Here is a 25,933-nt window from a genome sequence, read left to right as displayed (position 1 = left end):
AGAAATTTGTGACTACTAGAGGTCGTCGCTCAAATGTCGTAAACAGGTGTTTTGCGACCCATTTGTGACGATTACTGATGTCACAAAACGCAGGTTTTCTTGTAGTGAGAGCAAACAACAAAACCCAGGACAAATAGATCAAGATCTCCATTTTTTTTTTTCTTTGGATCTTAGTTTTGTATGTTTCTATTTTTGTCTTGGACTTGGAAGTGATGATCACTAGCTGCCCTTGAAGTTGCTCTTTATAGAAACATTTGAAGATTATTCTATAAAATGTCACATGCCATGCGCCTAAATGATAATTTTGTTTTATTAATTTGTGACAGCAAAACGCGTATATGACAATTAACATTTATAATATATGTATCACGAGAAACGCTTATTATTAAGGGGTTCCCGTTTTATAATAATCCTCCACCTTTTCAACGTACTGAATCTTTGACCGGCTGTGTTGAAAAATAAAAACTAGCTACAGGATATTTTCCACATGATAATGGTTAATATAAAAATATATATGTAATGACTCACATGATAACCTTCAATTTAAAAATATATATATGTAATAACTCAGACGTTTATAGACAATTTTCAACAGATACAAAAATCTAATTATATAATAATAAAATTATAATTATTATTTTAAATATTTAATATAAATTAATACTCAAACTATACTATAAAGTAAACATAATAAACATAAATATATATATATAGATATTACGAAATCATATAAAACTGAAATAATATAGTAAATTATTAATTGTAAAACAAAATGATCACATTTTCTAATGTATAAAAATAATTAAAATATATAATAAAATTTTATAAGTTTAACGTTTTAAAATTAGTAATTAACAGAATCGCAGCATCTATCAATTATTTGATGAAAATTTTAATTTTAGTGCATGTAGAAATAATTATTCTAATTAGATTTTGATATATGCTAACATATCACAAAAATTACAAATATTTTACATTAAAAATAGAAATAAAATATTTATATTTGTAAGTATATAATTAAAAAATAGACTTCAAATAAAACAAGAAAAATTCTAAAATTAAAAATATTATTATAGAAAATTTGTTTTTAAAATTAATAATTAATAGTAAATATGCATGGGTCAATTATATTTACAGTTTTCTGTTATAAATTAAATTTAGTATTTTCAGATTATTTATGTTAATGTTTAATGTTTAATTGCAGTTTTGATCAACTAATTTATTCCTTTCGTTTCACAAAGATTGTCATTCTGAAGATTTTTCTCTGTTTCACAAAAAATGTCATTTTATAATTTTAATGTATTATTTTATATAATCAATACATATTTTACATTAAATTTTTAATTTTATCCTTAAACTATAATTAAATTAACTTATTAAACACTTAATAAATAAAGACATATATATATTTTAATATTTTTTTAATTTGTGTGAAATGTATCAAAATGATATCTTTTATAAAAATGGGGGAGTAATATATAATATCTATTATGGATTTGTTCTTCGTTGATGACGACTCTTGATTAATCAAGAATATCATGTATCAGTCCATCATATCTCTTCGTAGTATTTTATTTGCAGCTTTATGATTTTTATAATTGTCGACCACAAAGATTAAACTAAATAAAACCAAATTTATGTTATAATCGTTATTTAATTTAGTTGACGATTTCCGATGACGTTCCTATCGAGGAAAATTATCATGAAAGAGAAACAACATGTTCGTTAGGAAAATGGCAAAATGCTAGTAAGAGATAAGTAGTACTGTATTACACTATTATAGTACTGTATTAGTGTATTACTATAGAAGATAGTGAGTACTAGTATTAATTTTTCTATTTTTATTACGAATCACAATTATCTAATAAGAAGTAAGTCTTCCATATAGTAAGAAATAAAAACACTTTTATTATTGATAAAATCGATAACAAAATTGCAAATGTTTGAAATTACTTTTGTGACGATCTCGTTAATGGTGTTTAACGGGAACAAGGAGGAGAGGTTCTTTCTTGTAAAAAGAGATATTTCCAATATCTCCCATATCAATGTTTTCGGCGACCACCCCATGAGGTAAACTCCAATCAAAGAAGTAAAGCATATTCAAGAGCCCAAATTCTATTATATTGCTGGCCATTCCAACCGCAGGACAGAGTCTCCGACCAGAACCAAAGGGTAACAACTCATAGTGTTGTCCCTTGAAATGGACATCACTATTCATGAACCGCTCAGGATTGAATTCTTCAGGGTTTTCCCAAACCTTGGGGTCTCGTCCAATTGCCCATACATTGATGTAGATCCGCGTGTCTGCAGGGATATCATAGCCTTGGATCGTTATTGGAGACATTGCTTCTCTAGGTATAGTTGGAACTGATGGATGCAACCTGAATGTTTCCTTGACTATGAGCTTCAAGTATTCAACTTTCTCTAGGTCTTCTTCAGTGAGCTTCTCTCTTTTCTCTCCGAGGGCAGCTCTAATCTCTTCTTGTGCTTTCTTCATCGCCCTTGGGTGTCTAATGAGCTCTGTCATTGCCCATATCATAATTATGGCAACTGTATCTATCCCTCCTAGAAAAAGATTCTGCATGCATGATCAACACACATATTAAACACATGTATACATAGAGTAGATTCACATATAGCTATAAGAAAAAATATGTTGTCGGTCCACACAAAAAAAAGTCAACCTTGGAGATGGATACATCATTAGCCACTATATATATATATATATATATATTAAAAAATAAAAAGGAAAAAAAAAATATTATTGAATGATATAGAAGGTTTTACGTACCATGAGTACTCCTTTGATTTGATCAAGATTGGATTTGGAACCAGGATTTCCATTTTTATCAACCAAATGCAGCATCCCGGCAACGATATCGGCAGAAGGATCTGTACCTTTGGGTCCATCCAATGACTTCAAGTGTTCATCAATCACATGTTGGTAAAAATCATCAAGCTCCTTAAACATTCTCCCTAGCACCCCTTTTTCTCTTCGGAACAGCCAATCTGCAAAGTTTCCTAACTTGCCAGGATAGAAATCAGAGAAGCCAAAATGACCTGTGGCTAGGGAGCCTTCCATAACAAGCTGTACGATTTTCTCCTCGTCGAAAACCTTGTTCGTGTGCAAGTTCTGTCCTAACGCTGATCTACATAAGATGTGGGAAACGACGCACATAGAGATGTTGTTTATATCCACGGCCACGGGAGATTGTTCCAAAGCCGAATTGGATATCCTCTTCACCATGACATCCATCTCTTCCTCTCTCAAGGACTTGAAAGTTTGAAGCTTTTTGAAGTTCAAAAGCTCCACCGTCGAGACTTTACGATTCTCTCTCCAAGTATCAGTGTACTGTGCAAAAGTGATGTCTTTAAAGTTATACGAGAGTTTACTCGCCCCGAACATCTTTGGTCGAGTACATGTCTCAACATCTTTGGTTTTGAGAACTTCTTCAGCTGCTTCCCTTGAGGAGATAACAACAGCTGGCGTAAACCCTAGAGGAAGAGCCATCACGGGTCCGTGTTTGAGTGACAGCTGATGAAACCACCTGTGAGGGATTCCGGTGAATTGGTGCAAGATTCCGACGATCGGAAGACCCCGAGGGCCCGGAGGAAGTCGTTGGTTCTTCTTCTTTAGAAAAACAATGGAGACGAGGGCAAGCAACAAAACCCAGGACAAATAGAGCATAATCTCCATCTTTTTTTTTTTTTTTTGGAATCTTTGTTTTGTTTCTACTTTTTTTTCTTGGACTTGGAAGTGATGTTGATGATTAGTAGCTGCCCTTGAAGACGATCTTTATAGAACATTCGAAGATTATTCTATAAAATGTCACATGCGCCTAAATAATAATTCTATGTTTTTTAATTTGTGACAGCAAAACGCGTATATGATAATTAGATCTCCATTTTATAGTATATCAGGGAACTCTTATTTGTAATTTGTAATATCCTCTACCCTTTCCATCTGAATCTTTGACCGGCTGTGTTGAAAACTTGAAATATAAAAACTATATATATATTACATTATAACGTTTAATATAATTATATAAAACTATATATTACATTATAACGTTTAATATAAAACTATATATGTAATGACTCAGACGTTTATCGATCAAATTTCAATAGAAACAAAAAGCTAATTATATAATAAGTTTTTTTTTGAAAAAGTAGTTATATGATAAGTTATAATATTAAAATGTAATAATTAAAATTATTTTATTTTTTCTAAATATTTAGATTTAAACTAAAATTATACAATAACTAAACGTAATAAAAGAAAGAATATAAAAAAATTAAAGAATAGAGTAAATTGTAAAATAAAATAATCACATGTTTAAATAATAAAATAATAAAAATATCCAATATCATTATATAAATTGACTAACGCAACATATATCAATTATTTGATGAAATTTTAACACATGTATAAATAATTATTCTAATCAGATTTTGATATATGCTAACATATAACAAAAAATTAAAAATATTTTTACAGTAAAAATATATATTTGTAAGTATATAGTTAAAAGTCTATACTTAAATTGAAACAAGAAAGTTTAATAAAAGAAAAAAATACTATTAGATAAAACTTATTTTAAAATTAATAATTAGCATAATATGCAATATGCATGGGTTAATTATATTTACAATTTTCTATTATAAATTTAGTTGTCATATTTTCAAATTCTTTATGTTTATGTGTACTTGTTTTTTTTTTTTCGTCTGAATGATTCATTACAAGCAGCTGTTTTAAATATTTACAAGTTGCAAACCCTATGACAAGGGTCACTACAAAAAATTGAGGATCCTAAACAATCAACTGGTTTCAAGAGAGCTAAAAAGACATCACATACAAGCAACAAAAACTCTCTAAACCTTTTAACAAAAAAAAACAAAAACTCTCTTAGATGAAAAGATCATGCAACTACATTGAATGCCCTGCAGCTGCATATGATTGTAAACGATCCTTTTAGTAACACTTAGGGCGATCAAATTAGCTCCCTTGATGTTTACTTGTAGTTTTGCATTAATTTGATATTTATATAGTATCTATCTATCATGTATTTTTTTTTCGTTGATGACGATTCTGATTAAACAAGAATATCATGTATCAGTCTATATATCATATATTTTCGTAGTAAGTTACTTGCAGTTTTATGAGTTTTCTAAATGTGGACCATAAAGATTAAACTAAATAAAATCAAATTTATATAACGTTGTTTTGTTGTTTAGATTATTTGGTCAGAGTTTACATGGTCAAATTTACATGCATATATGATACATTAAAGTTCAAACAAGAATATCATGTATCAGGCCATAATATATCTTCTGTCGCTTTATGGTTTTTATATTTGTCCATCATAAAGATTAAACTAATTTGCCGACAAAAAAAAAAAAAAATATATATATATATATAATCGTTGTTTTATTGTTTAGTTTTTTTGGTCAGAGTTTGCTGTTGCAATATATAGTAACATACTAGTATGATTTAATACCGAGAACTGAACCAATAATTATTCAATTTAATTGACAATTTCCGATGACATTTTCTATCGAGAAAATTATCATGAAAGAGAAACATGTTCGTTAGGAAAATGCTAAGAGAGATCTACACCAAAATCTCTAGCTGACGTTCGTTTCAATAGTTAATTTTTGATTTCCCATCACTAATACAGATAAGTACGACAGTATTAGTTTTCTATTATGATTACGAATCACAATCATCTATAAATAATGCTCTATCATTGAGATCTATTATGCATGGTAGCCAGGGGACGACGGATCCAAAGAAAGAGTTGGTGGGGCACGTGCTCCATGCTCATTTTAAAATAAAAATGATTATAACTAGTGTTTGTTATAGTTTACTACTATTAAATAGAAATAATTGGTGTCTAGAACATGCTAGGAATGATGTGTCCAATATTTCCAATTTCATTTTGCTTTTATTTATTTTTATGGTTTGCCACATTTTGTCTTTTCGTTTTGTATACACATTTGTTTTTGTGTGTCTTACACTCTTATTAATTTACATGATTTTTTTTTAATGGTTGTCAATTACATTTTTTTTTTTCTTTCTTGTACTTATATATCAAAATGCAATTGTTTATTTCTTTATTTGATTGTCTATATTCTAACATATGAATAAAAAAATCTGTAAATTCAGTAGATGCCAATTTTTTTTCCAATTTATGCTTCAAATGTTATAAAATCAATGAAATATTCTTCATACAATTTTTTCAAAATTTTGGTGTTTTAGAACTATTTAATTTTAAAAATATTAGATGGGAAAAGAAAAATCAAAACTCTCTAGTTAAAAAAAATATATGTGCTCCATGTTATTATTGCTCCATCCGCCACTGATTGTTGCGTTATTAGTTTGGTTTGATAGATTAATGGTTTAAGTTGGTTTAGGAAATCGGTGGTTGATAAAGTTTATAAATTTATCTCATGGCTTATTAATTATTGTTTATTTCTTTGAAACACCACACAGTTTAATTGATTAGTTTATTATTTTGTTGACTAATATATATATATATATATATCGTATAATATACTAGTGCCACATGACTAATGCTTTGATCAAATTATTAATTGATCTCATGGCATTGTTTATTTCTTTGAATACCACATGGTTTAATTAATTTGTTTATTATTTTATTGACTATTATGAATATTCTATAATATACTCGCACTACATGATTGCTGCTTCACAATCATCTCGGTAAAATATTGTTTTGATTAAACATGTTAAGTTTATAATTTTATGTCAAAACATGATGAGTTAATGATTTAATTTTTATTAATTGAGTTATGTTTATGTTTTGTATTTTATTACTTGTACTAGATTAAGACCCGTGCTAGAGCACGGGTAGAAATTAATTTTATTTATATTCTAATTTTTATATAAAATATATAATTTATGTGATTATTTTTAAAAAAAAATTTTAGATAAAACATTGTACGATAAAATCATATGCTAAATATGAAGCTTGAAAAAAGACACTTATTTTGTAAGTTTTATGTTGTTAATAATTCTAGATAAGTACACGTGCTATAATACACTGATTAAATTTTATTTCGTAATCTATCTTCTAACCCACTATTTAAGATATATCAATTATCAATTTGGAATATCTCCAATATTTTATTTGTTACCATTAGTATATCAATTATCAATTTGGAAAATCCTTAATATTTAGGTATAACCGATTAATATTAATATATGGATTAATCTATAACCTATATATATCCTATTTGTAACTATTTGTAACCATTTATTAAAAATATAAAATCTATAAAAACTATATTGTGTACTTCTTTTTATTAAATAGTGGATTATCTAAAACATTGATACATATCGTGTAGCAAAACATGAATACATACAGATGATGAGTGTAGGGATTGCAACACCAGCTGTCTCTCCGACGATCGTACTAGCAAAGCGATGCCCCTAATCCAGTAAAAAAAGAATGGCTAGGTGTGTGCAAGTGTAATCAGATCCTAAAACATTAGTGAAAATATTCAGAATGTTTTCTTGGGCATATAAGTATGTGCCCTAGCCCCTTATGTCTTTTGTAATCGATTGAGCAGAATTTCATAAAATTATTATTCAGTAAAACTCTTTCTTTTTCGTTTGTTCACAATTCCGATGATTCCTAGGATGTAATTTTCGGCGATGGTGTAAACGAACAAGATTGGAGGATAATTATTAAGATAAGGGATAAGTGGAAAAGGAAAATGAAGAAGATTGACATTTACCAACATGAATCTCTCTTCTGCTTCAATTTTTCACGTATGCATGGATGAAGATCGTATAGTATGGACTAGGACACACGCACGCACGTATGGATCAGCTTTGTTCCGTTCACGCTGAGTCAAAAAGTCAAAACACTTTCGCCACATCATCAACGTCATTTGCCACCTCCACCACCAATTCATCAATGAAATGTCTTGATATACATTCAAATATTATTTTTACAGATTACATAACTAACCAAATAATTTCAAAAATTGTGGTAAAACTCGAAGATCTGCTACTTCATTAGCAAATTTTATAATTTTCAACTGACCGTAACATGTTTTTTTTTTTTTGAATGAATGTAAAATTTATTCAAACCAAAAAAAACCTATTTACACATTACATGCATCCTTTTTCTTAGAAATTTGAAAAAAAAAACATAAAAAAACAGAGGTATTAGAAAACAGAGCAGGTGTCGCTTAACAGCGTGAGCCAAACCACAGACACAAACCGTCGTGGTGCTTTGAGCCATGTATAAGTACATGAACAAACGTTATTATTTCTTGATTTATTATTCAAACATTTCTTCTTATATAATTCACAACAAAATCTAAAAAGAATTATGTCACATCTTTTGCTTCATACACTTTTTTTTTGGTAAACCGCTTCATACAATTTTCATGTCATCAAAGCTTTCATTAACTGCTCATCAGTAACGTCGAACAGGTACAAGTTGAAGAGGTATTTTCTTGACAATGGAGATATTACCAGCTTCTTCCATATCAATGTCTTCACCTTTCATCCCATCAGGCATACTCCAATCGAAATAATAAAGCAAATTCATCAGCGCTAGTTCCACGGTAGCAATCCCCATTGGCATCCCGGGACAGATCCTTCGACCAGAACCAAACGGTAATAGATCAAAGTGCTGTCCTCTAAAATCTACAGAGCTATTTGCAAACCTTTCAGGGTTGAAATCTTCAGGGTTGGTCCAACGCTTGGGGTCACGTCCAATCGTCCACACGTTAAGCTGGATTTGCGTTTTGGCGAGAATATCGTATCCTTGGATCTTGATGTGAGACATTGTTTCCCTTGGAATAACAAATGGAAGTGCTGGGTGTAATCTGAATGTTTCCTTGATTATGTGGTTCAAGTACTCAACTTTGCCTAGGTCTTCTTCAGTGATTCTTTCCCTTTTGAGACCTAGGGTGGTTCGAATATTTTCTTGAGCTTTCTTCATCACACTAGGGTTTCTAACGAGTTCTGCCATCGCCCAAATCATTGTCACCGCGCTTGTGTCTATCCCCGCGAGAAACACATCCTAAAGATCACATAACAAAGAAGATACAGAGTTTGAGTTAATCAACAGTTTGAGATATGAAGAGAAACCAAGGTTTTGAGATTTATTACCATGAGGATTGCCTTGAGGTTATCCATATTGAGTTTGGAAGAATCTGAGGTTTCTTGTTTATCCATCATATCCAAGATCAAGGTGACAATATCTTGATTGTTCCTTCCTTCTGGCTTCAAGTGATCATCAATCACATGCTGATAAAAATCATCAAGTTCTTTAAAGACTTTGTTGATCCTCTTGTGTCGTTGAAACAACCAATCTACGAACCTTCCAACTCCACCAGGGAAGAAATCAGAGAAAGTGAAAGTCCCTAGAGCTTCCGTTGATTCGTTAACAAGTTCTTCGATCCTGTCTTGATCGATAACAAAGCCACTCTCGTGAAAGTTTTGTCCTAGAGCTACTCTGCATATGATGCTTGCGGTAAGGGAGAAAAAGGTTTTGCTTAGATCCACAGGAGATTGGTTCAAAGCCGATTCCGACACTTTCTTCACCACAAGATCGACCTCTTCCTCTCTGATGTAACTAAAAGATTGAACCTTTTTAGAGCTAAAAAGCTCGATGACAGCTAGTTTTCGCACTTCTCGCCAGTACTCACCGTATGGTGCGAAAGTGATGTCTTTGAAACCGTAAGAGAGTTTTCCAGTCCCAACTGACTTTGGTCGGCTGCAACATTCCAAGTCATGGGTTTTGAGAACTGCTTCAGCTGCTTCGCTTGATGAGATTACAACAACTGGAACGAATCCGAGACGAAGAAGTACCACGGGTCCGTAATTGAGTGAGAGCTTATGAAAACATCTGTGAGGCAATCCTGCGAGATGGTGCATGTTTCCAATGATGGGAAGACTCGAAGGGCTCGGAGGAAGGTTGAGTTTTGATTTTTTAGTCTGTTTAAGAAAGATTAATGAGACGAGACTAAGAAGTGAAACTAAGAAGAAACAGAGCAAGATCGACATTTTTCTCTGTTTTTTTTTTCTTTTCTTACTATTTTTGGGTCTGTTTCTTGGAGATACAAGTTTCGAACATGGAAGACTCTTCTTTATATGGTGAGTAACAGGGATTGATTGACGTAGAGGTCGATACGTTAACTCATCAAATCAAGTGGTTGTGAAGGTGTAACAGAAGTTACAAGATTTGTGGAACTTATCTTCGTTGAAATCAAGTATGTGACAGAAGTACCATCAAGCCTTGTGGTCCAAAACCCCACGTGTCGTAATACGATTTGTTCAGATTAGTTATCAGCGGATAAGCAAAGCAGTCTCTGATTGCTTTTTTAATTATTTATTTTTCTTGTCAACGAGTGTATAGTATATAGTTTTTTAGTTATGTGAATTTCAGATTTGTTAGGTATGAATATTACCTAATGAATATGATGTGAAATTGGAAATTTAATAGTAGATTTTATGGTGATTAGAAATTTTCTTTTGAGATGTGAACTTTCTTCAAAATTTTTGTTTGGTATGTGATTGTCAAATTTATGCATGACCTATTCCGTTTATTCATTTTTTTATATAAATATTATACGTAAATGTCTTCGAGTGTTTCTAAAAAACAATGTCAATGGCTGATGTCGTTTGAGAGCTGTAGATTTGTTCGAATCCAATTATTTTTCTCCTTAAAGGTATTGATGATCGATGATGGTGCAACATGTTTGTTGATTTGCATATTACCATTATGGCATTCATCTTTAAATTCAAATATTTCAACTACCATGTATCAATCAAAGTTATATATATACTATAGACCCAAATTTCCTTGCATTATTGCATTTCTGTATTACTAGTAATACGTACAGTACTATATATAGGCCATTAAATTGACTCCAGTTATAAAAAACAGACATATTTTTATATTTTTATTAAACTAAAATTGGATTTCGTGCAGGTTTGTTTCGGTAATTCATTGACTTTGAGTGTTGAAGATAATACCATTATTGGCATCCATAAATAATTTGAATATTTCAACAATGTATCAAATTAGGTATTACAAAGTAAAAATAGTATAACTATAATATTTTTGTATTTTGGTCGGCAGGATAAAATACTATTTATAACTATTCAGAAACAGACATAAACATTAATAGCGAGAATAGGATTTCGTGCAAGTTTGTTTCGATGATATTAGAATCGTCTCTTAGTGTTGTTGAAAGTGACATTTGTGGATGATGTGTTGTGAATTTGTGATCAATGACCATCACCATTACTCCATTAATATAAGTTTATAACTGAAAGGGAAAGCAAGAAATGCAAAAGTTTCGTTATAACAAATAAAAATGACACCAAAAAATAATCATTATTGTGAAAAATGAACTCCAACAGTATCAGGAGCAGACACACATCTCACCACTAGGTTCACTCACTTCCAACCTCTACATGCCTAAGATTAAGACATCATTTGTTTCCACCTTTTCAATCTCATCCTCTCCTTTGATTATAACTCCTCTTTAAGTTCTCACTCTTTGTAGAAAAAAAGATCAAAATTTAACTTTTATCTATTATTAAGTCTTATGTTTCAATAGAATTAACCACTAACCAAAAAAAGAAGGATATCATAAAAAAATAGCTGAGACAAAATATTTGACCAAGTCGTCGTCTGATTTCTAAAGTCTTAACTAGTATCGACTATCGATAATACTAACCCCAAAATCACGTTACGTGCTAGATCCACCACACGGATATATATATGTCCAAACTACACAGTAGTATATATCGTGTCGGTAACGTATGTTAAGTTTATGAGTATTCGTTAATGTGAACTTAACCTGGAGTCCACATGGATTTATATCAGAGTTACCAAAATAAGACTTCTAGTAACAACTCTGACAATTGTCATTAATTTACTTAAAAAATATTCATTTTCTACCATTTAGGTTAGGAAAGAATAAAAAGTAGATGTTGGTTTACTCTGTCGCTTGAAATTTCCATAGTAGATCATTACTACAGAACTACTGTGTATATTGTCCCTACAACGAATTGAACTACTGATGATAGTCAATTGACGTTTGAACAGAGAACTTTATTGATGGGATGAAAGGCTACGAATTGAACTCTGTCGCTCGTACTCTTTCCATGTGATGCATTGATCTTCTGCTCATCAATAGCGTTGAAGGGGCACAAGTTGAAGAGGTAGTTTCTTGACTACCGTGAGAGTACCAAGTTCTTCCATATCAATATCTTCAACTTTCATCCCATCAGGCATACTCCAATCGAAATAATAAAGCAATTTCATCAGTCCTAGCTCCACGGTGGCAATCGCCAATGACATCGCTGGACAGATCCTACGACCAGAACCAAACGGTAATAGGTCAAAGTGTTGTCCTCTAAAATCTACAGAACTATTTTCAAACCGTTCAGGGATGAAATCCTCAGGGTCTGTCCAACGCTTGGGGTCACGTCCGATCGCCCATGCGTTGATATGGATTTGTGTTCTTGGGGGAATGTCGTAGCCTTGAATCTTGATGTGAGACATTGTTTCCCTTGGGACCAAATTCGGAACAGGTGGGTGTAATCTGAATGTTTCTTTGATAACATGCTTCAAGCAATCAACCTTTCCTACGTCTTCTTCAGTGATTCTTTCCCTTTTGACCCCGAGGGTGGCTCGGATATTTTCTTGAACTCTCTTCATCGCTTTAGGGTTCCTAACGAGCTCGGTCATCGCCCAAATCATTGTTATGGCGCCTGTGTCTACCCCCGCGAGAAATACATTCTGTGCATATATATCACATAAATCATTATTTATACACACTTAGCTAGAAGTTATATAAATCACACAGTTTGAATATATGAATGTACCAAAGAAATGAGCATTACCATGAGGACTGCCTTGATATTATCCACACTGAGCTTGAAATAATAATTTTTATCCATCATATCCAACATCGAGGCAACAATGTCTCCGGGAGCATCCAAACTTTTGCGTCTCAAGTGATCATCAATCACATGCTGGTAAAAAACATCAAGCTCGTCAAAGACTTGGTTTATCCTCTTTTGCGTTCGAAACAAGGAATCTAAGAATTTTCCAGGTCCACCGGGGAAGAAGTCTGAGAAAGTAAAACTTCCTAGAGCTGTCGTACTCTCGGTAGCAAGTTCTTTGATCCTGTCGTGATCGATGACAAAGCCGCTATCGTGGAAGTTTTGTCCTAAGGCTACTTTACAGGTTATGGCTGCTGTGAGGGAGAAAAAAGTTTTGCTTAGATCCACAGGAGATTGCTTCAAAGCCGATTCCGACACTTTCTTCACCATAAGGTCGATCTCTTCCTCTCTTATATACCTGTAAGACTGAACTTTTTTAAGGCTAAAAAGCTCGACAACCGCGAGTTTTCGCATTTTCCGCCAATACTCACCATATGGCGAGAAAGTGATGTCTGTAAAGCCATAGGAGAGTCTTCCGGTCCCGAGCGTATTTGGTCTGTTGCAACATTCCAAGTCATGGGTTTTGAGAACTTCTTCAGCTGCTTCACTCGAGGACACCACAACAACTGGGACAAACCCTAGACGAAGAAGTATGACAGGACCGTATTTGATGGAGAGCTTATGGTAGCATCTGTGAGGCAATCCTGTAAGATGGTGCAAGTTTCCAATGATCGGAAAACTTGGAGGGCTCGGAGGCAGATTGTATTTTGCGACATTTATCTTTCTAATAAAGATTGATGACACAAGTGTTACAAGCGTGACCAAGAAGAAACAGAGCAAGATCGCCATTTTTTGCTTTCCTCTGTTTTTTTCTTCTTCTTTGGATCTGTTACTCGAATATGTTTGTTTATAAGATGGGTGAAAGGTGTTGATAACGTGTTGAGTGGTTGTGAATTGCTAACAAAAGTTGCAAGATTTTCCCATTTCTTCTTGGAAATCTTACATATTGTGACAAAAGCGTAATCGTCTTGTGGTCCAAAGATCCACTGATTGACAAGTCCGGAAATCATTTGCTAAGATCAGTGGACCAGAGAAGAATTTCTTTGCACAAATCATTTACCACAGAAGTACATAACTATGTCATTGTCGACAATCGAGACTCTTCCACGTATACCGATGCGCAAGTTTCCGGAGGAGTTTTAGTAAGAGCATGTGCATTGGTCTCTCACAATTGTACTATTAGTTTTGGTCGGGTAGAAAAATTTGAGATTTTTTTTTTTTTAATTTTGTATGTTCATTGGTGAGAAATCCAATGAGTTTCTCATCTGTACAATTTTTTAACATAATTTTATTAATTAATTATATTTTATGCTATATAATGTATTATTAATAATGTTAAAAAACATATTATGAATAATAAAATTATAAATGCTAATATAGTTAGTTTTCTAATATTAATATTTTTCCAACTTTCATAATTAGTTTAATAATACTAATATTTTTATTGTATCACTATCAACTAATATTAATTTAAAATAATATGAATATATAAGTTAAATTATGCATAATGGAACTCGTTAAATAGCTAATTTTCTATTATGATATATAAAATAAAATAAAAAACAATTTTTTTCTTCCTCTGCTTTTTTGTTGTCCTTGGATCTGTTACTTGAGAGCTTTGTTTGTTTACAAGGTAAGTGAAAGGTATTGATAACGTGTTGGATTCGTTAACTCTACAAATCTAGTGGTTGTAATTAAATAGTTAACAAAAGTTGCAAGATTTTGCCCAAATATGATCTTCTTTGAAATCATGCATATTGTGACCAGTGGCGGACCTAAAGGGACGGTGTCAACTGAGCCCCTAAAATAAAAAAATAATTGTTTTTGCTTGTAAATCATTTAAATGTCATTAGCAAAGTTGGTTTGTCCCTGCTAGAGTGACCCCCCTAATTACCGGAGGATCCACTGATTGATTGGTTCATTTACCGGAGTTGAACCGATGGCTTTTCTTTTGGTAAGAGGAATTGTACGAATGATTTACCACATAACCATGTCATTGTAGACCATCGAGACTCTTCCATGCACGTAGACTGATGCGCAAGTTTCCGGAGGAGTTTTAGTAAGATTGTTGATACCGTGGCTCTGTTAGTCTGTTCTTTGAGAGATTGAATTGAGTAGTATTGTCTTTTTATATATGATAATAGAAGTCAGTTGGTAACTCTTTTAGTCGGTGCAAAGACACATGCAAAGATACAATCTTTGTGGATGTTAACTTTATTTGGGAAATTAAGTTGATAAAAAAGATGGACAGAGCCGAAGCAATTCATATGGTCCAAGCTCAGCTTTGCCTCCAGAACTCTCCATAAGCTTCCATGCAACAATCAATGAATGCTACCAAAACAGAACCTCGCCAAAACCAAAACCATAAAAACCATCAATGGATTAGACTTCAGTCTTGATGCCACGAGAATAAAACATTTCTACGACACTTCTTCCGCCAAACCTCTTACAATTGCAGCTGCAGAGTAACAATATTTGCGTCAATGGCAACTAGGAGAATGAAAAACAGTCATGGAAATGTTTCATTCTCGTGGCATCAAGACAGAAGTTTAATCCATTGATGGTTTTTGTGGTTATGGTTTTGGCAATGTTGAAGATATGAAGTTTAGTTTCGTCCCATCCAGCAATAATCATTGTCCCGACAGAAAGTCCCATTCCACGGTATGAATAGAGCATGTTTGCAAGAAGTTTTGAAGCTCCGGAGACAGAGATTCTTCTCTTGTTTGCCAGCTCATGTAGACGACACTTGAATTGAATAAATAAATCAAGAGATCAGCCATAGTTCCGACAAATAAAAATCCACATACACGATGAAAGTAGATGCTGGTAAGACTTGACTTTCACTCTGTAGCTTGAAATTTCCATAGTAGCCATAAGCCATTAGATATGTCTTAACTACAGAACTACTGTCTATTGTCCTACAACGAATTGAACTACTATATTTTAATTGATTTTGATTAGAAAACCTTATTAAACTTCACTGTTTTTTGATATATTGTACATCACCCATAAATTAATTCTTAATTCTTATATTCCACAAATAATATCTACCGGTCCGAATTATAGGGTTTCTGCTCGTACTCTTTCCATGTCATGCATTGCTCTTCTGCTCATCAATAGCGATGAAGGGGCACAAGTTGAAGAGGTAGTTTCTTGACTACCGTGAGAGTACCAAGTTCTTCCATATCAATATCTTCACCTTTCATCCCATCAGGCATACTCCAATCGAAGTAATATAGCAAATTCATCAGTCCTAACTCCACGGTAGCAATCGCCATTGACATCGCGGGACAGATCCTACGGCCAGAACCAAACGGTAATAGGTCAAAGTGTTGTCCTCTAAAATCTACAGAACTATTTTCAAACCGTTCAGGGATGAAATCCTCAGGGTCTGTCCAACGCTTGGGGTCACGTCCGATCGTCCATGCGTTGACATGGATTTGTGTTCTCGGGGGAATGTCGTAGCCTTGAATCTTGATGTGAGACATTGTTTCCCTTGGTACCAAAAATGGAGCTGGTGGGTGTAATCTGAATGTTTCCTTGATAACATGCTTCAAGTAATCAACCTTTCCTACGTCTTCTTCAGTGATTCTTTCCCTTTTGACCCCGAGGGTGGCTCGGATATTTTCTTGAACTCTCTTCATCGCTTTAGGGTTCCTAACGAGCTCGGTCATCGCCCAAATCATTGTTATGGCGCCTGTATCCACCCCCGCTAGAAATATATTCTGTGCATCACATAAAAACATATATACACACTTAGAAGTTATATAAATCACAGTTTAAATATATGAACCAAAACTTCAGCATTACCATGAGGACTGCCTTGATATTATCCACACTGAGCTTAAAATAATAATTTTTATCGATCATATCCAACATCAAGGCAACAATGTCTCCGGGGGCATCCAAACTTTTGCGTCCTGATGGCTTCAAGTGATCATCAATCACATGCTGGTAAAACGCATCAAGCTCTTCAGAGACTTTGTTTATCCTCTTTTGCGTACGAAACAAGCAATCTAAGAATCTTCCAGGTCCACCGGGGAAGAAGTCTGAGAAAGTAAAACTTCCTAGAGCTGTCGTACTCTCGGTAACAAGTTCTTCGATCCTGTCTTGATCGATAACAAAGCCGCTATCGTGGAAGTTCTGTCCTAAGGCTACTCTACAAGTTATGGCTGCCGTGAGGGAGAAAAAGGTTTTGCTTAGATCCACAGGAGATTGCTTCAAAGCCGATTCCGACACTTTCTTCACCATAAGGTCGATCTCTTCCTCTCTTATATACCTGTAAGATTGAACTTTTTTAAGGCTAAAAAGCTCGACAACCGCGAGTTTTCGCATTTTCCGCCAATACTCACCATATGGCGAGAAAGTGATGTCTGTAAAGCCATAGGAGAGTCTTCCTGTCCCGAGCGTCTTTGTTCGACTGCAACATTCCAAGTCATATGTTTTGAGAACTGCTTCAGCTGCTTCACTCGAGGAAACCACAACAACTGGGACAAACCCGAGACGAAGAAGTACCACAGGACCGTATTTGATGGAGAGCTTATGGTAAAATCTGTGAGGCAATCCTGTAAGATGGTGCAAGTTTCCAATGATCGGAAGACTTGAAGGGCTCGGAGGCAGATTGTATTTTGCGACATTTATCTTTCTAAGAAAGATTGATGACACAAGTGTTAGAAGCGTGACCAAGAAGAAACAGAGCAAGATCGCCATTTTTTTTGCTTCCTCTGTTTTTTTTTTTTGTTTTCTTTGGTTCTTTTACTCGAACAGTTATGTTTGTTTATAAGATGGGTGGATAGGTGTTGATAACGTGTTGGATTCGTTAACTCTTCAAATCGAATGGTTGTAAATAGTTAACAGAAGTTGCAAGATTTTGTCCAAATATGATCTTCTTTGAAATCTTGCATATTGTGACAAAAAGCATAATCGTCTTGTGGTCCAAAGATCCACTGATTGATTGGTTCATTGAAATAAAATAAGTATTTTCTTTTGCTAAGAGGAGTTGCACGAATCATTTACCACAGAACTATGTCATTGTCGACCATCGAGACTCTTCCACGTATACTGATGCGCAAGTCTCGGGAGGAGTGTTTTAGTAAGATTGTTGATAGTGTGGGTCTGTTCTTTGGGAGATTATTGATGTGAGTAGTATTGTCTTTTTATATATGATAGTTGAAGTCAGTTTGTAAACTCTTCTAGTCGGCGCCAAAGATTCAATCTTTGTGGATGTTAGCTTCATTTGGAAATTTAGGTTGATGATAAAAATGGACAGAGCGGAAGCAATCATGTGGGCCAAACTCAGCTTTGCCTCCAGAACTCTCTAAAAGCCACCACGTCAACAATCAATCTCAATGCTAACAAAATAGAACCTCGCCAAACCATAACCACAAAAACCAGCAATGGATTAGACTTCAGTCTTGATGCCACGAGAATGAAACATTTCTATGACAGTTTTTCATCCAAACCTCTTACAATTGCAGTCTGGTAGTTAACCTTCCTCTCATTATTTTCGATTAAGGTAAATATATAGCAACAACAAACACTAAAAATTGAGCACAACAATCACAATCCCTACCTTGATGTTTGAAACACTGAGTAAGGGAGAAGCATGTTATTGCAGAAAAAGAGAATTCTTTTAGAGAATAATTTGCGAGCAACATTTCAGATCACTAAAATAGAAATACCAAGGCTTAAGTTCGAAATAACTCAGTATATACTACCACATAACGTCTCAACAGAAAAAGGGTGAACATAACAAAACTAAACATGTTTGTTACTCGGTGGTTGCTTCCTCCATGACTTGTTCTGCAATGGCTGGTGGCACGGGGTAGTAGTGATAGTGTAGCTCCCCAACATCATCTCCAGATAGTTTTGTCCATCCTTCAGGACCGACGTGGTACACTGATCATATGAGAAGAGACCAACCAATATTATGAGCTAAATAAGAATCAGAATCTTTAAAGTTTGATATCACATTTGGACCACAAATTGCATTGGGACTACTAACCGCTAGCAACTCCACCACTGGCTCCATCACGGAATGTCGCATGGTAGATTGATCTCCTTGCTAACTCAGAAGCTTCTTCAACAGACATTTCATATTTGTACCTAATGATACAAGCAAAATCACAAATATGAACTGGTAACTTAGCTAACATCATTAGATATTGGATTTTAGCTTTTGGGATTTGGACAAAGATTATGAAGATGTCGTTGGGGCGATGACTTACCCGCTGTCGAGTACACCGTAAGCGTATGGTGAACCAGAACCGACGGAAAACCTGTCTCCCTTGAGTCGTCCACCTTCGTTGTCAACATAGTATAGTCCAGGACCCTATATACAAGAAAAGGATTTAGCATTCGTTTGAGTGAGAAGAAAATAACAGTGTTGAAGATATGAAGTTGGCTTTACTGACAGTTTCGTCCCATCCAGCAATCATTGTCCCGACAGAAAGTCCCATTCCACGGTATGAATAGAGCATGTTTGCAAGAAGTTTTGAAGCTCCGGAAACAGAGATTCTCCTCTTGTTTGCCAGCTCATGTAGGCGACACTTGAGTAGATAAATAAATCAAGAGATCAGCCATAGTTCCAAGAAATAAAAATCCACATATACAATGAAACAAGCAAAAATTTAATTAAGAAATATATCAACTTGCATCCACCAACTCTTACCCCAGGATTTAACATTAGAGAGCGTTTATAGTTCATCAATCTTAAGTACTTTTTTAATTGATATCTAAGTACAGCAAAAATAGAAAGCTGATATTTATTACTGTTAAGAAAATGCATGCTTAGAATCCAAAAAATTCATATGATCATAGGGTCACCATATGACAAGTAAACTCTATATCATTCTTCAATACAGACAGAACTCATAATTCTAAACATTCAACAAGGCAGATGAATCTGTCTCTTTTGGAAATCAATATATCACAATCAGAGCAAGGTAACAAGATTCCCGATAGCCACACAGAAAGGAAGATGAAGCAGAGATATCGAACTAGGTACCTTAATTCCAAGATTTCTGTGCCAGAATTGGCAGTCAGCAGCTCCTCCAGCCATTGTACCGAGCATATAAGGATTGATTTCAATAATCTTCTTCACAGATTGTGAAGCTGAAAAGGGAAAACCGATATAAAAACATCAGCAGCAATCACACAAATGCTTCCTTTCCTTCTACTGATTCACTATCATTGACCAATAGACAGAAGACTAGAAATTTGTTTGCCAATACAGCACATAACTAAATCGACAATAAGCTAACTTAATCTTCATTGTAATGGTGTTTCCACCACAGTCAATTATAACGAAAAAAGATGCATACTTTTGAGGAAAACTTTGGAAATATCACAAGCTAAAAACCATGAATGTGTGCATACAAAACTAAAACTAAAGTGATAAAAGAAGAGAACATACAGATATATCCGCCCATGCTAGCCCGAGAATCAGCAGCAACCATAACACCTCCTTTGAAGATAAAAGCGAGTGTAGTTGTTCCTTTTGCATGCTTCAACATATCTACAGCTTTTTTCTGGAATCCATCAAACTGAAACCAACACAAAAAAAAAAACAGTTTCGTAATCAAATAACAGCACCATAGAAACACTCATACTGCTTCAAATCACACAAAAAAAAAACTCACCTCTTTGGTGTGGGGTAGATCAAACGAGGGCACAGAAGAAAGCTCATCAAGCATATCGCTGCTCGAGCCAAAGCCAATCGTAGGCACGGAAGTCTCGAACCCACTAGTATCAAGCTTCATGTTTGCAACCCTACCCACAAAATTATTGAAAAGGAACAAAAAAATACAAGTACCCATTAATAAGAAGCTAAATCTAGAATGAGATAAACACGAAATCAGATGTGAATCAAAGAGCTTTTCTCTCAAAATCAGATCTAGCAAGAGATACATTGGCGTCGGTATAAAAAACCCAAAACCCTCATGATCTTCATTTACAAAGCCAAATCAACGACACTTGAGCTCGATTAAGGATCGGAAACGTACCTTACTGAAGAGAAGTAGTTAAATCGAGACAAAGGGTTAACGGAGGAGAAGAAGAAGAATGCTCTAAAGTGACCAAACGACGACGACGACGAATAAGAGAGGAAGAAAGAGATCGTTTCTTGAGCTCCGGGCAAACCTCAAATATGGGCCATAGCTTCGTCAATCGTATTGGGCTTTCAATTTAATGGGCCCATCACAATCATAACAAATTTATTTAATTACGAATTTATTTATTTATTTTTTTTTTTGGGTCAAAATTACGAATTTAATCATCATATATTTTTTCTTTTCAGAAAATTGTTTCATGTGGTGCAATGTTTTTTATTCGTAATTTGGTTTTAGGTTGCATGTTGATGTTGACATAATTTTTTCAAGAATTTTTTTGTTCTTATGATATTTCTTAGTAATGAATTTTTTGTTGGATATATATCCTTTTTCTTTTCGTGTAACATGCACAAAGTTGAAGACTTTATTCCAACATATTTCACTTTTACAAAAGTAATAATAATAAGATCATATGTCTACATCATTACAGCGCTAGCTACAACATTATAATCAAAATGATTAATTATGGATTTCTCATTAACCTATTTTCATCTCTAGAACATTAAAATCAAATTACATACAATTCTAGATCAAATGCATTTCACCCCTTTGCCATTTTGCTTATTTCTAACAGTAGCAGAAAAAATATGAAAACAATATTCAACAAAGAATACAATAAACTATCTATTTGAGTATCTTATATAATCAAATGTATCAAGAAAAGAAGCAAATATAGTTTGTCAGAATGCTGCAACTCGCTAACGATTTGTATTGCATCTTCTTGCTCGCATAGTCCCTGTAGGAGGGGTATTTAACGAGATGCTGCATTGTGTGTGCAACCAGTAAGAGTATCTCATTAACGCCCCGTGGTTCGACCGAGCGTGAAATGTTCCTCTCAGGTTCAACAACACTGGACCAGTTTCGAGCTGCTGCTGCAACTCCTGGCTCTGAATTTGCTGGATAGACACCTGACTGCTGACGAGATGGAAGCTCGTGAACATTGACATCCCCTTTGGTACAATGAATGGCTCGATGTGTTCTCTCGCTATGAGTATGTTGTAGAAGTAGAGCTCGAACATCACGTAGCTGAAGTCCACACTGCTTTTCTTACTCGGGTTTGTGAAGTTTACTACAATGGCGAGATCTCCATTTAGAACGTAGCCCATGTTGAGATTGGCAGTGTTTAGGGTTGCTGCTGAGATGTCGAAGTACGGTGAGCGTGGACGGTTGGCGAGGTAGACTATGAGGAGGATGAGACCAGAAAAAACCAGGACGACCATGAGAATTGCACAGCATATTGTGGCCGGCAATGTCATGGGTTTGGTCCTCTTTGGACCTGGTTGATGCACTGGTCGTGTTGGAGCTGTTCTCCATGGACTTGGTTCTCTTGGAGCTGTTCTCCATGGACTTGGTTCATATCCGTAGCCACGGTGTTGAGGTCCTGCTCTTCAGGGCTCAATAGCAATGGCCTGGCAGAGTTTGGAGTATGGCGTGGTGGTAACGGTTCCTCTTGTCTCAGTGGCAAAGGTCTTGAAGATGGCAATTCATGGATTTGGTCAGGTGGCTCAGTCTGGTGGCGTCCTCGAGTCTTTATTTTCACCCCAGGTGGAGCAGTTGAGTGAGTCTGTGGGATCTGGTCGTGGTGCGGAGCGGTCCATGAGCTAGAGGGACCATCAGGATGTTGATCCTGAAAGGGAAACTGAACGAAATGAGGGTTGGTTTCATAGTGGTGGTGAGACATTGATGTAGCAACTAAAGAAGAAAATAGCTAGGTGTAACCGTGAAAGCAATAAAGAGAGAAAATTTTGAGTGCTTTTCTAAGTGAAAGAGATGATTACTTGATGAGAAGTTTAAGTAGGATTCTTGTGTTAAAGGAAACTGACATAAGGAAGCAAGTAATCTTTTTCATATTCAAGTAAACAAAACTAGAAACATCATTTCTTCTTTCTCATCAAAATTTTGAAACAGAGAATATAAATTCTGGGTCCGAGTCAATTTTCTTTTTGTTGGAGTACCAAGAGAGAGAAAGCAAGGTAACGCTTACAGGTTCCAATTATGGTAAAGCTTAATAGACGCTCTATTTAGTAATGGGTGTCTTCCTTCCTCTTCCTGTCTCGCATTTATAAAGGCTTAGTTCTTTCTGCATCAGTACACATCATAAAATCTAGTAAATGAGATGACTATAGCAAAGGGTAATAAAGCTGTCACAAATATAATAAAATTGCCATCAATGGGATTCACGACATAGCTTGATCTTGTTATAGAATAAGTCAGTCTATGAAAAAATATGCAGGCACATGAAAAAGAAAGGCTGGCACGTGTTAAAACAAAGTCCTTCGAAACTAAAGTAAACTAGTGAGATAAATTATGAGGCCTGAGCTAACCTTTTGGCTTCCAGCCTTTAAGATGCAGCTTCTTGAGGCAGCATAGTTCGATTGTGCCGTATGCTCCTGACATATCAACATCCATAACCACATTGGTTGTAATATATTCATCATGCAGCTAATCGAGCCTACACCTGACAGTGGAAGTGAAATTCTACAAGCTTGCTTAAAAAAAACGTTCTACAGGTGTACAATTTAAGGAGGAATTTCATGCTTTTCATACCAAGCAACAAAAGTGAACAAAAAAAAAAACAAAAACCATACCAAGCAACAACAAGATTGATGTGCTGATGCATAGCAAAGGTAAATCCTTTTATCAGGCCACTATGCTCAGTCCTCAGTCTAATATTTCTGAGGAATGGGTTTAAACTGAGTTAAGAGAAAATCGTTTTATCTCTTATGTACGAGAGCTGGCAGTCTTGTTCCACAATCAATCCTTCTGGAGTATTAATGCGAGTCAGCTGCATCAGGGTAAAGGCAGAGAAGAGTTGGTTCATATAAAAAAAAAATACAAGGAAAGTCAAATGAACAAAAAAGGAAATAGTTTAGTTAGTCCATGCAAGCTCAACTACGGATTTGCTTATGTAAAACGAATGAAATTAGTTCAAACCTGATAAGTTTGTTATTGCTCTCCAAGCAGTCGCAGGTATCAGTAGAGTTGAAATGACTCTGTATCAGCATCTCCCTTCCGCCTTATGTTGACTAAGATGGCATTTTTGCACAAGAGAAGATAATGTTGAAAATTTCAAAAGTGTATACCCTTTTTATGCCTAAACATCAGCACTCATTGAACAGCTAGCCTTGATGAGTGTATCGGACACATCTCTATCAAGGGTGAATCCTTTATCCATCATCTGATCCCAAACCTTATAGGCTGCAGATATTTTATTTTCCCGTATGAGTCCTCCAATAATGAACTTGAAAGTTAACTCGTCAGGACAACATTCTTTACTCTGCATATCCTCAAACAATTTTATAGCTTCAGTTACCCTACATGACCTGCAGAGGCCACTTATAAGGGAGTTGTATGAAATCGCATCCGGTGTAATTCCGTGCTCTAGCATGTCATTGAAAACATCATAAGCCTTGTCAATATTTCCGGATTTACACAAATGGTCCAGGATTGTTGTGTAGAAAATGCGATCTGGCGACAGACCTAACTCTGTCATCTGATCGAGTAGCTTCTTTGCCACACTAGATTTACCATCCCTAAGAAAAGCCTTGATAAGAATTGTGTACGTGACCACATTCATTACTATCCCCTTCTGTCTCATTTCCTCAAAGAGCTTGTAAGCCTTCCTAGTGTTTGACGCCCTACAGAATGTTTCAATCAGAGTACTGTAGGAGACAACATCGCAGAAACCTCTAGGCTCCATCTCTTTCACCATGAAGGTATAGCATTTATCAGGATGACTAACCCTGCAATGCCGCTTAAGCAACTGGTTATAACTATAAGCATCAAGCTCTATCCCGCTTCTTACCATCTCCTTCATCACCCCTTCCGCTTTCTTCAACATATTATTATCATAATAATAACTCAACAAAACATTGTATGTAACAAGATCCGGTTCACACTCAATCTTGCTCATAAATGCTTTTAAAGCTTCTGCCTTTTCTATTCTACCCGCTTTACAAAACCCACTAATCAACGCATTATAAACCACTGTACTAAGCTTAACTCTTGCACTCTTGATCTCCTCCGCCACCATCTCATAAGCCAAATCAACTTTCCGAGCGTGACATAGCCCAACAACAAGTGATGCACATGCTTTATTATCCGGCCTAACTCCGCTACGAATCATTTCATTCCAAATCTCAACAGCATCAGTGACCTTACCAGCTCTAAATAACCCATTAATAAGTATAGTATAAGATACAACATCAGGTTCCCTACCTCTCTGAACCATACAAAAGAACGTTTGAACAGCAAAACCTACATTATTCTCTCGACACAACAGATCCAAATAAATATTGAACGCCCAGATATCAGGTATGAATCCAAGGGTTTCCATATCCCTCAGAAGAGCGTCAATGAGATCAAATTTTCTAACTTTACATAAACCCGAGATAAACCTCGAGTAAGTGAAGGGGATGAGGGAGAAACCCATTGGCTTCATATCCCAATATATAGCCTCAGCAAGCTCAAATCTAGACTCTTTGACCAAGACCCCGATGAAACGGTTGTAATCGGAAGAGAAAACACGGTAGCTTGAGTGACGCAATTCATCGAACACCTGAACAGCGTTGTCGATCATACCTGACTTCACGAGGTTTGCGATACGCGAGCGGTATGCAAGGCGTACTGCGCCCAGCGTCTGATGCATATCAGAGCTCGACGCATATGATCATATCAGAGAGCTCGCCCCTTCTTTGTTTCAACGCGGCGACATCAGATCGACGACGACGGCTGGTGCTGAGCTTAAAGCTAGAGGGAAAAAACAACGAGAAGACGAAGGCTTCCAACATTATTAATCTGAGGCTTTCTTAAATTGGGCTTT

The 25,933-nt window shown here is 35.2% G+C and overlaps 7 protein-coding genes across 13 annotated transcripts; all 7 read right to left on the bottom strand.

Annotated features, from left to right (window-relative positions):
- Positions 1-1,885: 1,885 nt before the first annotated feature.
- Positions 1,886-3,860, bottom strand: LOC104755590 (cytochrome P450 71B2-like). Its single transcript, XM_010477995.3, has 2 exons — positions 2,792-3,860; positions 1,886-2,578 (listed from the first exon to the last, which is right to left on the bottom strand). The coding sequence occupies exons 1-2, from the start codon at positions 3,695-3,697 to the stop codon at positions 1,970-1,972; spliced, it is 1,515 nt and encodes a 504-aa protein (XP_010476297.1). The 5' UTR covers positions 3,698-3,860; the 3' UTR covers positions 1,886-1,969.
- A 4,420-nt stretch (positions 3,861-8,280) lies between these two features.
- On the bottom strand, positions 8,281-10,243 carry LOC104755589 (cytochrome P450 71B2). Of its 2 annotated transcripts, XM_019238779.2 has the most exons (3): positions 9,691-9,901; positions 9,152-9,617; positions 8,281-9,062 (listed from the first exon to the last, which is right to left on the bottom strand). In XM_019238779.2, exons 1-3 carry the CDS (start codon positions 9,765-9,767, stop codon positions 8,451-8,453), a joined length of 1,155 nt encoding a protein of 384 aa, XP_019094324.1. In that variant the 5' UTR covers positions 9,768-9,901; the 3' UTR covers positions 8,281-8,450. The 2 variants fall into 2 exon arrangements, with proteins under 2 accessions (XP_019094324.1, XP_010476296.1); XM_010477994.3 differs by having other exon boundaries at positions 9,152-10,243.
- A 1,656-nt stretch (positions 10,244-11,899) lies between these two features.
- LOC104755586 (cytochrome P450 71B2) lies at positions 11,900-13,964 on the bottom strand. 2 transcript variants are annotated; one of them, XM_087493961.1, is made up of 3 exons: positions 13,435-13,647; positions 12,902-13,361; positions 11,900-12,797 (listed from the first exon to the last, which is right to left on the bottom strand). In XM_087493961.1, exons 1-3 carry the CDS (start codon positions 13,509-13,511, stop codon positions 12,186-12,188), a joined length of 1,149 nt encoding a protein of 382 aa, XP_087350087.1. In that variant the 5' UTR covers positions 13,512-13,647; the 3' UTR covers positions 11,900-12,185. The 2 variants fall into 2 exon arrangements, with proteins under 2 accessions (XP_087350087.1, XP_087350086.1); XM_087493960.1 differs by having other exon boundaries at positions 12,902-13,964.
- Positions 13,965-15,944: 1,980 nt separating this feature from the next.
- On the bottom strand, positions 15,945-17,770 carry LOC104755587 (cytochrome P450 71B2). 2 transcript variants are annotated; one of them, XM_019238759.2, is made up of 3 exons: positions 17,356-17,579; positions 16,814-17,282; positions 15,945-16,728 (listed from the first exon to the last, which is right to left on the bottom strand). In XM_019238759.2, exons 1-3 carry the CDS (start codon positions 17,430-17,432, stop codon positions 16,117-16,119), a joined length of 1,158 nt encoding a protein of 385 aa, XP_019094304.2. In that variant the 5' UTR covers positions 17,433-17,579; the 3' UTR covers positions 15,945-16,116. The 2 variants fall into 2 exon arrangements, with proteins under 2 accessions (XP_019094304.2, XP_010476295.2); XM_010477993.3 differs by having other exon boundaries at positions 16,814-17,770.
- An 826-nt stretch (positions 17,771-18,596) lies between these two features.
- Positions 18,597-21,297, bottom strand: LOC104755585 (proteasome subunit beta type-5-A). The gene is made up of 8 exons (XM_010477991.2): positions 21,007-21,297; positions 20,644-20,773; positions 20,418-20,547; positions 20,010-20,116; positions 19,417-19,551; positions 19,231-19,334; positions 19,008-19,108; positions 18,597-18,901 (listed from the first exon to the last, which is right to left on the bottom strand). Exons 2-8 carry the CDS (start codon positions 20,761-20,763, stop codon positions 18,774-18,776), a joined length of 825 nt encoding a protein of 274 aa, XP_010476293.1. The 5' UTR covers positions 20,764-20,773; positions 21,007-21,297; the 3' UTR covers positions 18,597-18,773.
- Positions 21,298-21,567: 270 nt separating this feature from the next.
- Positions 21,568-22,367, bottom strand: LOC104755583 (uncharacterized). The gene has a single exon (XM_087493959.1). The coding sequence runs from the start codon at positions 22,365-22,367 to the stop codon at positions 21,810-21,812; it is 558 nt and encodes a 185-aa protein (XP_087350085.1). The 3' UTR covers positions 21,568-21,809.
- Positions 21,568-25,899, bottom strand: LOC104755584 (uncharacterized). 4 transcript variants are annotated; one of them, XM_087493957.1, is made up of 5 exons: positions 24,046-25,899; positions 23,700-23,896; positions 23,436-23,569; positions 23,096-23,191; positions 21,568-22,738 (listed from the first exon to the last, which is right to left on the bottom strand). In XM_087493957.1, the coding sequence occupies exon 1, from the start codon at positions 25,757-25,759 to the stop codon at positions 24,206-24,208; it is 1,554 nt and encodes a 517-aa protein (XP_087350083.1). In that variant the 5' UTR covers positions 25,760-25,899; the 3' UTR covers positions 21,568-22,738; positions 23,096-23,191; positions 23,436-23,569; positions 23,700-23,896; positions 24,046-24,205. The 4 variants fall into 4 exon arrangements, with proteins under 4 accessions (XP_087350083.1, XP_010476292.2, XP_087350084.1 ...); XM_010477990.3 differs by having other exon boundaries at positions 23,436-23,501; positions 24,046-25,896; XM_087493958.1 differs by having other exon boundaries at positions 21,568-22,750; positions 23,436-23,501; positions 24,046-25,893.
- Between the last annotated feature and the right edge of the window lie 34 nt (positions 25,900-25,933).

The sequence above is a fragment of the Camelina sativa genome, chromosome 17, assembly GCF_030686135.1.
Source record: "Camelina sativa cultivar CO46 ecotype springtype chromosome 17, ASM3068613v1".
Taxonomy (NCBI): Eukaryota; Viridiplantae; Streptophyta; class Magnoliopsida; order Brassicales; family Brassicaceae; genus Camelina; species Camelina sativa.
The sequence above is the reverse complement of the archived record's forward strand: the minus strand, read 5'-3'. Positions and strand labels throughout refer to the sequence as shown.